At 36.5% G+C, this 14,756-nt stretch overlaps 2 protein-coding genes across 2 annotated transcripts; both read right to left on the bottom strand.

Annotated features, from left to right (window-relative positions):
- Nucleotides 1-11,908: 11,908 nt before the first annotated feature.
- LOC127209294 (60S ribosomal protein L23a-like) lies at nt 11,909-12,668 on the bottom strand. The gene is made up of 2 exons (XM_051168878.1): nt 12,411-12,668; nt 11,909-12,155 (listed from the first exon to the last, which is right to left on the bottom strand). Exons 1-2 carry the CDS (start codon nt 12,666-12,668, stop codon nt 11,943-11,945), a joined length of 471 nt encoding a protein of 156 aa, XP_051024835.1. The 3' UTR covers nt 11,909-11,942.
- Nucleotides 12,669-13,456: 788 nt separating this feature from the next.
- On the bottom strand, nt 13,457-14,027 carry LOC127209037 (T-complex protein 1 subunit epsilon-like). Its single transcript, XM_051168575.1, has one exon. It carries the CDS (start codon nt 13,995-13,997, stop codon nt 13,482-13,484), a length of 516 nt encoding a protein of 171 aa, XP_051024532.1. The 5' UTR covers nt 13,998-14,027; the 3' UTR covers nt 13,457-13,481.
- Between the last annotated feature and the right edge of the window lie 729 nt (nt 14,028-14,756).

Genomic DNA, 14,756 nt, shown 5'->3' with positions numbered 1-14,756 from the left:
CACAGTCATAGGGAAGGGGAGTAGAGAGAAAGCGGGAGGGAGGGAGGAATGGGAGGATACAACGGATGGGCTAACAACTGATACGTAATATGAATAAATTAATAAAGTATTTTTTAAAATTTCCAAACTTAGTAGCTGAAACTTGTCTTTAATCATCATGTTTTCTCTCCTGGAAACATTTCTTTATTTTTAACCTATCTTAATAGTTCAGGAAAAAAAAGGGTTACACCTTTATTATTCTTAGAAGCAAAAAAAGCATTCTCCTAGATATTATTGTTTGAGAGTTGACTGGATGTTGCTGAATTCAGGGTCATTGAAAATGTGACTACAGAGTGAGGATTGGCACTGAGAATGCAGGAAATGATCTTTGAAGAGAAGGAGGTAATGTTTGGATTTCAATTCTTGTGGTTATTATCTTGACTTTGGTTGGAATCATGTAATCCGTGATCTTCCATGAATACAAAACAAGAACAAGCACTCTCTCTAACACAGTTGTTCAGTTGATAAAATGTATTGAACAGATTCTTACCTTAAAATGCTTCTTTGAGGATTTTAAGACAATACAACAAAGCGAACTGTGGGATCAGTCCCTTAAATGAATGAATATGGTAGCACAGTGAGTAGACTTGATAAAGTACTCCTTGTTATAATATTTTAAAATGACTACAAGCAAATTTTTTCTTTAATACAAGTAGATGATTGCATATTTTACTGCATGTTTAGCATGTTCAAGACAATAGTGGTAATATCATTACATGTATTTTTCCAATTATGATATTAGAAACAAAACTGAGTAATAATGGCAAGGGATGACAAGGACATAGAACATTGAACATAGAACAGTTAGAATTCTTCCACATTGTAGGTGTGGGTAAAATATGGGGTAAGCAACTGTATTATTCAAGGTTCATCAAAAAATAAGACAAGAATGTGTTACTATAGTAAAAAAAAAAAAGTTTACTTCAAGGAGTTGGCAAGAACAGAATTGTCAGGTGGGTTGGCCGACTAGAAAGTCAGAGAAGAGTAGATGCAGTATTTCAAGTCTAAAGTCCATCATGCTAAACATAGGAAGAAACTGTAGCTGAAATTACATTCAAAGACCTACTACATAGAATATTCTTTTGTTTAATGCAGACAGATGAATATTTAGTTTTACTCACACCTTTAATTGATTGGTTGTGGTTCACCCAGATTGTGGAGTGCAGTATTCTGCATTCAATGTCTACAAAACAAGTAAATATAATATAAAGGAATAAAATGTGAAATTCCTTAGTTGGTCAAAAAGATTGAAATTATCACGCTGATATTTGTCCCTACAGTCTTGGGAACTGAATATGGGACTTCCTCATTCAGGCTAGACAATTCATCCCTCACAGAAAATATGTAAGGTAATTTTTTCACTGTAAATGTAAGCATGATAGCTTAGATCTGAGCTAAATTCATATCAAATTAGCCTTTCCAACCACTTATCATATAGCATACTATTAACTCTTAGCTACCTATTCAAGCCTAGTGGAAATCAATTCTTGTGCAGACTTCAATGTAAATGTCTAACAATGGTTAAAATTATGGTGCTTGAAGTTTGATATCACCAGTCTATGAGACAGAATTAACTATAGCAGTGGTAAATCTCAACTTTATTGTAATAAATACTAAAAATTAAAATAAGCACCATAGAGTAGTTTTTTCCTTTTCTTTCTTTCTTTCTTTCTTTCTTTCTTTCTTTCTTTTTTTTTTTTTTTTTTTTTTTTTTTTTTTTTTTTGAATGAGATTCTACTAAGAAACAAACTCTAAATACAGAAGAAGAAAAAAAGAAAGGTAGAGATAAGTTTGAGAATGTGGAGGCAAGAAAGATGACTCCAAAGAGAGCATTTGGAGAGACTGTGTTAACTGACAGTTTGATGCTTCACAATTACATCAATGTGTTAAAACTCAAACAGTTCATCTCACCTGGTGTAAATTATACAAGAACAAACGGTCTCAAGTTGTTTCTACCAAAAGACATACTAGTCATTTGTACATTATGTGTAATTTAAAGTGGCTCACATACCTGAAGCAATAAACCAAGTGAAGGCTCAGGAAAAAAAAAAAAAAAAAAGCTGTCAGTCATCCGGCTTACAAGTTGATTTTCCTAGAAAAGCATATCTACCCACTTGTCAAGATTTATCAGATAAAGGGGGCCATATTTAAAGTTCACTAATTTAATTTTTTTACAATATATGATTTACAGGTGTAGGCTTCAGCTCTTTATTTTCTTCTATGAATTCATCACAATGAAAATGTTTATTTCTTTAGTCAATCTTTATGTCCTGGTTTTTTTTTTTATTTTCTTTTTTAATTAGTTTCTTTTAATATAATAAATTCTGATTATGTTTCCTCACCACCAACTCCTCCCAGAACCATCTCACTTCTTCAGTGACACAATTCTACCCTCTTTTTTCCTCTCTCTCTCTCTCATTAAGATACAAACAGGAATGTACATAAAAAAAGAATTAAACTAAATTTTAAAAAAATGAGAAAGCAAACAAATGTAAAAAGGACCAAAAAGCTTAGGAAAGACATATAGACACAGACACACAGTTTCACACACAAAGAAATGCCTTAAAAATACAAAATCAGAAACCATAATACATACCCCCCAAAAGCTATCAGTTAATAAATAATTAAATAAAAGATAGATAGATAGAGATGACAGATAAAGAGATAGATGATAGATATATAGGTAGGTAGTTAAATGATAGATGGATAGATACATGGACAGACAGACAGACAGATAGATAGATGATAGATAGGTAGATAAAAGGTAAAGCCCCAATAAAGCTTTATGAGAAACAAACAAACAAACAAACAAACAACAACAACAAAAAAACCCTCCAAAAATGCCGTTGAGTTTGTTTTGTGTTGGCCATGTACTGCTGGGTGTGTGACGTGGCCCTAAAGGTAGGAACAGTGCTGGTCTCTGACTCCTTTGCCTAGTTTTGGGAGCCTCTTCCTTCTCCTGGGTTGCTGCATCCAGCTTTAATATGAAGGGAAGTGCTTACTGCAACTTGATATACCATGTTTGCTTGATATCCCTGGGAGGCCTGCTCCTTTCGAAGGGAAACAGAAGGGTGGGTTGGGGGAAGATGAGTGGGGTGAATCAAGATGACACAGATGAACTGAGAGAAGAGGGAGAAAAAAAAACTGCTATTGGGGTAATATGTAATGTGTAATATATGAGAGAATAAATTTAAAAATTAACTATATATATTGGCATGTATACTCAGTGAGGATCCACTGACATCTAACTTTCAATCTGTGAGAGCATATCAATTGGAGATGGCAGGCCAAGAAATGGTAGAGTCTCGCACGTTTAATTCCAGTACATGGGAGGCAGAGGGAGGTCGATCTCTAGGTTTGAGGCCAGCCTGGTCTACAAAGTGAGTTCCAGGACAGACAGTGGTGCTACACAGAGAAACCCAGTGTCAAAGCCACTCCTTCCTAGTGAAAGAAATTAGAGATAGCTGAGATGGCTTCTGTGTAAGGAATGGGGCATGTATCCATTTTCCCTCTCAAACTTTCCTTTCTGGGACCGTGCCAGGTCCAGCCCCATGCGGACCCTATACATGCTGCCACAGACTGAGTTAATACATATGGAAGGTCTTGTATCATTGGTGTCCTTCAGCACTTCTTGCTCTTACAGTCTTTCTGTTTCCTCTTTCACAGGGTCCTCGTTCAATCTTTCAAGTAATTTAAGCTTGGGTTTAAGCGGTCTTTATATGTGACATGTATTTGACACAGGTGTTTGAGTGTTAATCTGATTAAACCAGTGATTCTTAATTATTCCTACAGTTAGATTTCATGATCATACTATAGAGATGTGAAAGTTTGAGTTGTGAGTCTTGTTAAAGCTTATTGAACTAATTGCCTAACCATTCAGGAGTTGGTTTTTGAAACTGTTTGGCTACAGATTTCAAAATATATTCCATTTCCAAAGAAGGTAATCTTTGGAATGTGTGCTGAGTTGTTATCATAGACAATTTTATTCTAACATCCTTCCATTGAGGACCAGCAGGATGGCTCAGTATGTAAAGGTATTTGTTGCCCACCCTGATAATTTGAATTCCATAACTGTAATCTAAATGGTAGAGGAGACCTGACTCCTGTAAGCCGGCCTCTGGCCTCCACATAGACACCTCTCTTTCTTTCATATATTTCATACACAAAACATATAAATATAATTCAACTAATCTAAATAAAGCAAATGTAAAATTATTCAGTGACTCACAAATTAAAACATTATTAGAGGTTTTATTTTATTTTTCCAGTGCTGGGAATCAAACCTGAGACCCTATGGATTCTAGGCCAGCTCTCTTGAACTGAGCTACAGTCTGAGCCCCTAACATCTTTCTCAAGATGAGGTTAGACCACTGAATTCAATACTGCACTCAAGACGGAAATATTCAAATATCCAAGATCATGTTCAGCAAGGGATTTCTTTTGAGGCTTCATAATAGATTCTCAAAGTGTTTTCATCAGAAAAATATTGGGGAGTATGGCCCGATAATAGGGTTACAAGGTCTCTGTTACTGAGTTAATTTAAATTTTACAGTTAGAGAGTCTCTCAGGGCCAAATTGTTAGTGTACAAGATGAAGAACAGAGGAGTGGATTTATTTCTTTCATAATCACACAAATGGAGAAAAAAAATAACAGAATGTTGCAATGTTTAAAATCAGATGAATTCTCTTCATTGTAGTCGCATTGGCACATCACTGTGAAACATCTTTTCACAAGCTATACAAAGTTGGAACACAGTAGAAAAATTATTATTAAAAGTTCTTACAGCTAATTATGAATGGAATAGAGTGTCTCAAACAATAGCACTTTGTTTATGGAAAATAACTGGCCTATCTTCTATCAGAATTAGTTATCCAATTTCAATAATAACACTAGGGCAAAACCCCAGAAATCTATGTGCCTCCAATTACAGCTAGGCAATCAGAGTTGACCTTGGCTGGTCATGTCACTAGAAGGTTGAGGTGAAAATTGCTAAAAGATACTGGAAATCACAGTGAATCTACTCGCCTTCCAGTCACGCCAGGTTCCTCTGTCAAGATGTCCACAGAATGCCATTAATGGAATGGCAAGGGGAGGGAAGTCAACAACTGGGCAAACAGGGTCATTCATGAAAGAAGGCAAGGAGACAAGTGAAAATTACAGTTCTGACATTAGGAAGAGGGAATAAATGGAGATGCTCTCAGACTGGTGTTTGTGAGCTGTGAACAGGTAATTGCATATAATAAATTTCCTGGAATTGTCATTCTTCTTGGCCAGTACACCCTTTCTATTTTATTGCCTCCTTTGGAGACTTTGTGTGGTTTGTTTTATTTCCTCTCTTACCCTTCCACTTTATAGTTAATAAAGAGTCACTCTTAGAAACTGGAGTTACACTGTTTCTGGCAGGAAGAAGTAAAACTCCTACAGAATATCTTTTTCTCTCCTGTCTGTCTGCAATACAAATCCCTAAATCTTTTATTCCACCACATACTTTTGGAAGCTCATGTCAGATATTAAGCTAATGCTCACTTGGAATAAATAGGAAGAAAATTGGGACTTAATACGTGCCCACATCTTATCATATACCATGGTCAGTGGGTTTTGGTTTTTTTATGTTTTTGTCTAGCATCTTGTTAACCACAGAAAAACAAGAAGTGCTGGTTCCATAGATCATGTGGTATATACATATTAAAGTTATAATTCACCCAAATCTAGTACTCTTCTATTTTTTGCTTATTAAGAGACCCCAAAACATCCCTGAGGATGTAGTCTGTTCAAGTCCTTAATCATAATGTCACATTGCAGTTGCTTGATTCAGAGCTGATGTTATTCTGAGTCCACCTTCTATGTAAAAGCATATTAGCTGTGTCTTAAACAAAATCCTTCCTCAAGAGTCTTTTCTCTTCGGTGAGCATTATGTCAAGTGTATGTCACTAAAGCAAACTTTGTCGTGGCACCAAAGAATATTAAAGATATAAACCTCTTTAGAGAAATACTGTACTGCTTGGAGAAGAGAAAGTCTTGAAAGAAATGAGGGTTTTATAAGAAGGATGAAATAAACAGACAAACTAATGCTTTTGCGAAACAGTAATTTTTCTGACAGTCATGACAGTTTACTCTAATGATTTTATTGGATTTGGTTTTGGAAACTTAAGAGACATGGGGAGCAGCTAAACCCATTCTATTTTACTTTTTCTTATCCACTATGGTATGCTCCCCTAGTGTTTTTGCATAATGGTACAAGCAAGGCTTAGGAGTGTGCAGCAATACTAGGGTTGTAACTCAATACCTTGGCCCACTAAGCAACTGATAAGTCTGCACATGAAAATGTTACGCCCCTTGGGCTACTGGAATTGACTTCAATGTTTTGTGGTTTGCTGGAAACAAACATAACAAGTTCAAAGCTTGATCACTAAAAATGAAAACTTTATTAGGTTCAACAAAACTGGTTACAGAACAGCAAAAAAAATACAATATGTGGTTAACCACAAACAAAGGCAGTCTGTACGCTTAGCTCCACTGACCTCCAAAACTCCTTTTTCCCTCACAGGCATTCTTCTGGCATTTGTCCATGAGCTGAAGAATTGAATTCAGAGGAACAGTGTGAAGCCAGCTCTAATATGTTTATATAGAAGCCAAATACCATTACTCTACCAGTGGTCTCAACCTTCCTAATGCTGTGACTGTTAATACAGTTCCTCGTGTTGTGGTGATCGCCAACCATAAAATTATTTTTTGTTGTTCTTTCATAACTGGTATTTTGTTACTGTTAAAAACTTTAATGTAATTTTTTTTTTTTTGAGATACAGATTTGTCAAAGAGGTTGTGATTCACAGGTTGAGAAAAGCTGTTCTATACCAATGTATATATTTTATTCTCTTTATTTTGGGGTGAACAAATTAGGTATATTCTATTACATGCATCTTAAATAATCAATGCATATCATTCATGAGTAACCCTTAGTCTGAACATAGTCCATGGAGTGACCACCTAGCAAGAAGTGAGGAAACGGTTACAGATGGACATCAGATGCTACTACAAGAAAAACCCAATAATAGTACTTTACCCAGGATTCAATTAAGAACTCTAAGATGATAAAATTTTATTTTATGAGCAAATAAAGTATCTAAATATTAAGAAAAATTGGCCCAGCTTTTAACACATTAATTAAAACGTGATTCTTTAACCATATTATTCGGGCTTTAAAATCGGGATGTGGTGTTAAACATGGATTCATGCCAGGCATGGAAGTATGCAGCTATAGTCTGACCACCTTGGACACTGTGATAAGAGAACTATACATTGGAGGCAAAAAGGAATGACAATAGTAAAGTAGCAATCAAGAAATCAAAATAATAAAAAAAAATGGATGTTGGTTTCAGAATTCTAACATGGAAGATAGCTTGAAGTTAAGTGTTTAAATTGCGGATTATCTATTAGTTGCTCTCTGACGTGGAGACAGGAATAAGCATCAGGTCTCATGTACAGAGGAATAAGGACACAAGTGTGGCGTTTATGTAGATAGACCTAGGGATCCAACGGTAACCAGAGAGTGATGTCTGCTATTCAGACTTGAGCACTTTTATCTTAAGATCTTCGCTTGCTCAGCTTTGCTTTTCTGTAGCTTATAAATCACCTGGTATGTCTAGAAAGTTCTACTAATGAAGCTCACATAAATCCTGGTGTTTGGGTAATGGTAATACCCTGTGCTTATGTTTTGTTGACATTAAAGAAAAACAGATGTAGGTCATATGTACATAGCTCCTGATACCTTTGGAATATTCTCCTTTCATAAAAAAAAAATGATTTTGATTCAAATTAGTAAGTAAAAATTCATGGTTAGTATGTCTCTCTTGATCAGATAGTCTCTTCCCATTTCATATTTCTGCATGCCCTTGGAACCAAGTGAGTAAATTATAGCACTTTTTTCTGTCTTCTTAGATATATATTAATATTCCCCCATTTTAAAAGCTCTGGATAGGCGAAGCTTCCTTGGGTAAGCAATTCCACTAATTTTATGGATGTTTACCTTACTTTAGAAATTCTACAATATAGTAAATAACTTATCACATTATTGCTCTATTTTAAAATTTCAAATGTTTTATCATTCTTGATTATACAGAATTTGGCTAAGTAACAGTTTACATCTTTTATTTTGTCTCATACTGTGTGGTTTTGGTTTTGGAGGGTATTTTCCCTAGTTTGTGCTTTTCTTTACCTTGGTTTTGTGACCATTTTGCTTTTGTTTTTGAGAGAGAGAGATAGAAATAAGGTTGAGTGTATAGGAAGAAGAGCAGCTGTGAGGAACAAAAGGAGGACAAAATAGGATAAAACTATATGAAACATTTTTAAAATAAATTATTTGTAAATAAAAGAACGCAGTATATTATATCTTAAAGAATTAAGAATAGATATAAAACGCTCACCAGAAAATAATTATAATGATTTAAGTTAATTTATATTTAATTAGCCAAACTTGTCATTATACAATATATATTCTTAAATTTTTCATGTTACACATTATCAATGCACACAATCTTTTTCAATTTTAAAAATAAATTTAAAATCCTAAATATTCAGAACCCTACAAATAAAAGCTCTTATAATGTATTATAAGGGGCTGAGTATATAGCTTTGCGGTAGAGTGTTTACTTAATATATGTGAGACCGCAGATCTTATCATTATACAGACACACAAAAATATATTAGCGATGATTTTCTCAATCACCCTTCAATTCTCCATTGTGAGTACTCAGCATTATGTGAACAGTTGTGCAATAAGTCTGTGCATCTCAATATGACAGTTATCATTAACACTTCACAAGAAATTTATTATGAGTACAAAGGACAGATGAGATGAATGGAGTACAAGTTTTGACTTAGAAAATATAGAAGAATTTGGCAGAAGAAATCAAATGAATATATTTAATTTTTTATATATTATAAATCTATTTTTATCCTTCACATTAGAGAACTCTGCACTTATTTGCACAAAGAGTTAAATGGGTCTTATACGCATCTTGTTGCACTATTGATGATGTTCTTCACAAAACCTGAGGCCTGGTCTCCTCATCGCCTTCCACATTCTCGTTTTGTTGTGTCAATAATTTCATGCCTTAATAATACTTGTATCTAAGCTATATGCATCATTATTTATTTTTGCTTTTATATTTTAGTCTCATTTGAAAACTTTTGATTCCCACTAGTTTCCTCCTACCTTAGGCTCTGCTTGCATTTAATTCCAAGTAAATTTCACAATTACTGTCATGACTGTCTAGTTAAGAACCAATTTTTGCCAGCCTGTAAGCCAATATAGAGAAATTTATTAATTTACAATTTAAGAAATTGCTATAGCAAAAATTGACTATGGATCAAAACTTGTTAATTTGTAGAAATTTCCCTTAGAAATTTTCTTTCTCGCTTTCTGTTCTTAATTACAATTAAGCCATACATTTCTCCAATGTCTTGAACATAAACAAGTTATAGCACTAATATCAAGAAAATGTGTAGTACCCTGGCCAGGGAGTCAGGTACACTAGCTGAGCGTCTTCAGCCCTCCCTTGTATCTTCTAAATCCCATCCCCCAATTTTACCACCATATCTGCAGCAGATCGCCTGCTGTGGCCTCCAGCCAGGCTCTGCTCCCATCTGCAGTGGATCAAGTAGATCTTCCACACTTATCTGGTTAAACCAGCTCCAACTCCAGCAAATTTTCCCTGTGACTCTGCCAGCCAAGCTGCCAGAGAGGCAAATAGGAGAGTGAGGCAGATAGACAAGCTTTGGATATTCACTGGCACCTCTCTCATTTAAATGCAAACCATCAGTGTCATACCCAGTTCTACAGCAGACTACCTGTTGTGGCCTTCCCTCTCTCTCTCTCTGCCTCCATTTTAAGAGAACTAGGCCTATTCTGGTGGTAGAGCCTGTTTTCCTCCTATCTGTGGACACAACTCTAGTTCATTCCTATTTGCCCAGTTACGAATACCTAGAAACACATTTTACCTGGAACTTATAGTTGCCAAACCTATCAGGATCCCAGAAGGATTTTCCATTAGGCAACACATAGTTACCACACTCTCTGAAGAACTGGAGAGGAAGCAGGAGAATCCAAGGAACAACAACAAAGCAACAACAAAAAAACCCCAAGCTCCCCCCAAAACCAAACCAACCAAACAAAAAAAGTAGCAAAAACCACCCAACAAATATAAGACCAGATATCAGCATCCTGATTTACAATCTTCAATCTTCCCAAACTCAGATACCTACATACCAGCATGAAAACACAACCCATAATATCCAAGACAATATGTCTCCACAAATGCCCAACAACCCTGACAAAGTAGGCATTAAATATATTAACATAGTTAATACAGAAAACTAAGACATTACAGTAGCTTTGGTGAAAATGATTGAGGTCCTTCAGGAGGAAATAAATAAATTTCTTAAAGATATCTATGAAAACATGAATGATGTATCTGAAAGGACTTAAAAAGATTTTATTTTAAAAGTCATTTTAAATAATTAAATAATTAAATAAGATAACATGAAAAATAAAAGAAACATTCTTCAATACATTTATGGGGCCATAGTTACCCTGAGCCTAACCACATAAAAATCCAACAAAGAAAGAGAATTACAGATGAATTTCACTTATAAACATACATGCAAATATTCTCAGTAAAATAAATAAGAACACATTAAAAAAAATCATTAACCATGATAAAGTAGACTTCACCCCAGAGACCCCAGAGTTGATCAACATATATATAGCAATAATTGCAAGCTACCTTATAAACAAACTGAAACACAAAAAAATGCATGATCATCTCATTAGAAACAGAAATGGCTTTTTGACTAAATCAAACATCTTTTCATGATAGAAGTCTTGAAGAATGTAGACACACATGGGATGCAAGGATGAGAGATACATACCTCAAGGTAAAAAACAGTTTACAGCAATCCAAAACCTTGACACTGAAAAACACTTTGTAAACAGAACACCATTAGTACAGGTACTAAAATCAACAATTAATAAATGGGACCTCATGAAACTGAAAATTTTATGCACAGCAAAAGACACTGTCATCAGACAAAGATGAAGCATACAGAATGGGAAAAGATGATTTTGACTAATTACTTGTCCAAGCGGGGGAGGATAATATACAAACTATGTAAATACTCAAAAAAACTAGTTATAAAAAACATCAGATAACCCAATTTTTCAAAATAGGATGCATATCTAAAGAAAGAATTCTCAAAAGGGGAAATTTTAGTGTTGATAAAGAAAGAATTGTACAACATAATTCCTTAGTCATCCTGGAGCCTAGTTAGAGGCTTCATCTTACACCTGTCAGAATCACCAAGGTAAATAAACCAAGTAATACTTCCTGCTGGTATAGATTTGAATTAAGGAGAACACTTACCCATTGTTGGTGGGAATGCAAACTTATACAGCCAGTGTGGGAGTTGATGTGGCAGTTTCTCAGGAAGATGGGAATAAAGTCTACCTCAAGATCCAGAGGTAGGTATTCACATATATGTGAATGTTAGCTGTTCAGTCAATGATAAGCAAAGTACAATCCTTAGAACCACAGAGGTTAGGTATAGAATGAGGGACCTAGGAATTGTAGATAGATTTTCCTAGGAAATGGGAAAAGAATAGATAACTTGGATGGATGGATGGCAATGGATCCAGTGGATCAAGTGAAGTGTTGAGCGAACACTAGGTTGTTTCCAATTCTAGTTATTATTACAAACAGAGCATCAATGAACATGGTTGAGCAGGTGTCTCTCTCTTAGGAATAAGTGACCTTGGAGCACTCAGACCTAAATTGGATGTTTTTGTTTTTGTTTTTGTTTTTGGGTGAAAAAAGTGTATATTTACAATTAGCCAGATGGACTCAGTTTAGATGATCCCAATCTTGTTGGCAACATCCAGAGCATCATAATCAGGAACCAGTCGAACATATGCATTCTTCTCTCCGTCAGGCCTTATGAGGGTACTGACTTTGGCCACATCAATGTCGTAGAGTTTCTTCACGGCCTGTTTGAGCTGGTGCTTGTTAGCCTGGACATCCACAATGAACACTAGTGTGTTGTTGTCCTCTATCTTCTTTTTGTTGTTATTGTTTTTTTTTTATTTGTTTTGTTTGTTTTTATTTTTTATTTTTAAATTTTATTTTATTAATTTATTCTTGTTACATCTCAATGGTTATCCCATCCCTTGTATCCTCCCATTCTTCCCTCTCTCCCATTTTCCCCTTACTCCCCTCCCCTATGACTGTGACTGAGGGGGACCTCCTCCCCCTGTATATGCTCATAGGATATCAAGTCTCTTCTTGGTAGCCTGCTATCCTTCCTCTATTTTCTTCATGGCTGACTCGGTGGTCGGGGGAATTTTGATGATGGCATAGTGGTCAAGCTTGTTTCTCCTGGGTGTGTTCTTTCGAGGGTATTTGGGCTGCCTCCGGAGCCGCAGGTTCTTGGGCTGCTGGAAGGTGGGCGACATGCGGATCTTCTTCTTCTTGCGGCTGTGGACGCATTTCAGCACTGCCTTCTTCGCTTTCAAGGCCTTTGCTTTGGCTTCGGCTTTGGGAGGGGCAGAAGCTTCCTTCTTCGCTTTCGGCACCATCTTGGCGAAAAGCAAATTGGGTGTTTCAATCAAATCTCTTCCATCAGGTCTCAGGGATCCCTGTGGAAGATGAGGAAGAAAGAAAGTAATAGCCAGAGGGTTTGGAGGATATCAAGAAAACTAGACCATCTAATGCAACATGATCAACACACAACACGAGCTCACAGTGACTGAGACAGCCTGCACAGCACCTGCAGAGTCTGCACCAAATGATGTCCTAGAGATGAAAGGGGAAGTGGACGCATCCCTACATCCTTAACCCAGAAGCAATCTCCTATTGATAACCACTTACAAATGGAAATTTATTATCTCCAAGGGAGTCTCACTGAAGAAACAAACAACTCTTAAGGTTGTGTTGCATACCCAGAAGTAGATGGCTATGATAAAATACATATTTTGTGAGACAAAAAAAAAAAATCTATTTTCAATAAAACAAAAAAGAATATATCATCTAGTAACTTGGTGAGTCTAGTGCTAAAAAATTGCATGGAATTTCTGTACCCGATTTCAGACCACATCACAAATAACACATTTCTTCCTTCATTCACTTATATCCTCAATAAATACTATTAATGATTTTCAATATGGAGATCATTCACATGATTTAGGATGTAGGAAAAATTAAAATTTAACCAAACCATTCCTTGACCTGGGAACACTGACTTAATTCCTTGTACACTATTTCTTTCTTCAAACAATTAGAATTGGAGATTCCACTTCACATGTCTTACAGCATCCTCCATGTTGTATTTTTTTTTTTTTTTTAAACAGCACAACACACCCTTTATTTAGTCACAGTAGCGGATGGACAGTTTACTCCTCAGATTCCCCAGGCTTACGGATGTCATCAATCTTCAGAATCATTCTAACCATCTGTGTAGCAAGAGAGATCTGCTGCTTTTTGCCAATCAAGGTTTCTATGACATGCTGATACTGCATATCGTTGGAGCCCTTGTGCAAACAGTCGATCCCTAGGGCAGGGTTGGACTCCTTCACTTGCTTGGCTCGAACTTCAGTCATGGTCTGGATGGGATTCATGCCACTGTTTTCTGCAAGGGCCGTGGGGATGACTTCCAAGGCGTCTGCAAAAGCTCTCATGGCATACTGTTCCAGAGTTGGACACTTGTCTGATGCTTGGCTGACTGCCAGAGCGCAGGCTATTTCGGCTGCCCCTCCTCCGTACACAACACGGTTGTCCCGGATGAGATTCCGGATGACACACAGGGCATCGTGGAGAGATCGTTTTGCTTCTTCAATGATCATCTTGTTTCCTCCTCTGATGAAAATGGTCACAGCTCTAGAGTTCTTACACTTCTCAGTGACCAGCATTTTGTCTTTGGTAGTGCCAAACGAGATCTCCCGTACTTTGAGCTCATCAAAGTGGAAGGCAAAGTGGGAGGGAGGCTGGAGGACACCAAACTGATAAAGGGTGTGGTCGTCGATAAGGACTTCAGTCACCCACAGATGCCAAAAAAAAAAGTGGAAAATGCTAAGATTGCAATTCTCACATGTCCATTTGAGCCACCTAAACCAAAGGCAAAGCACAAGCTGGATGTAACCTTCTGTGGAGGACTACAAAGCCCTGCAGAGATACGAACAGGAGAAGTTTGAAGAGATGATTCAGCAGATTAAAGAAACTGGTGCTAACCTAGCTATTTGCCAGTGGGGCTTTCATGACGAAGCCAATCACTTACTTCTTCAGAACGCCCTGCCTGCAGTTCGCTGGGTAGGAGGACCTGAGATTGAGCTGATCGCCATTGCAACGGGAGGGCGGATTGTCTCAAGGTTCTCCGAGCTTACCCCGGAGAAGATGGGCTTTGCTGGTGTGGTACATGTTGTATATTCTTAATAAATGCCTTTTTGTCTTTTAATTCTGGTTATTTTCAGGATAATGTGAAATAGATAAGGCATATTGACAGTGGCCAAAAACCTTTGCTATTAGGAAAAATGAGATTAAAACCTTATCATCTCTTCCTTATAATTGTGACTAACCCTCTCTCACTGTTCATAAGAGATGGCTCCAATAACCCTGACAACAGAAGAGTCCAGAAAGAGTAACCTCATTGTGCAAGGTTATATGTGTGTGTG

The sequence above is a fragment of the Acomys russatus genome, chromosome 26 (genome assembly GCF_903995435.1).
Source record: "Acomys russatus chromosome 26, mAcoRus1.1, whole genome shotgun sequence".
Classification (NCBI taxonomy): Eukaryota; Metazoa; Chordata; class Mammalia; order Rodentia; family Muridae; genus Acomys; species Acomys russatus.
Note: the sequence above shows the minus strand (reverse complement) of the source record. Positions and strands in the feature narration are given on the sequence as shown.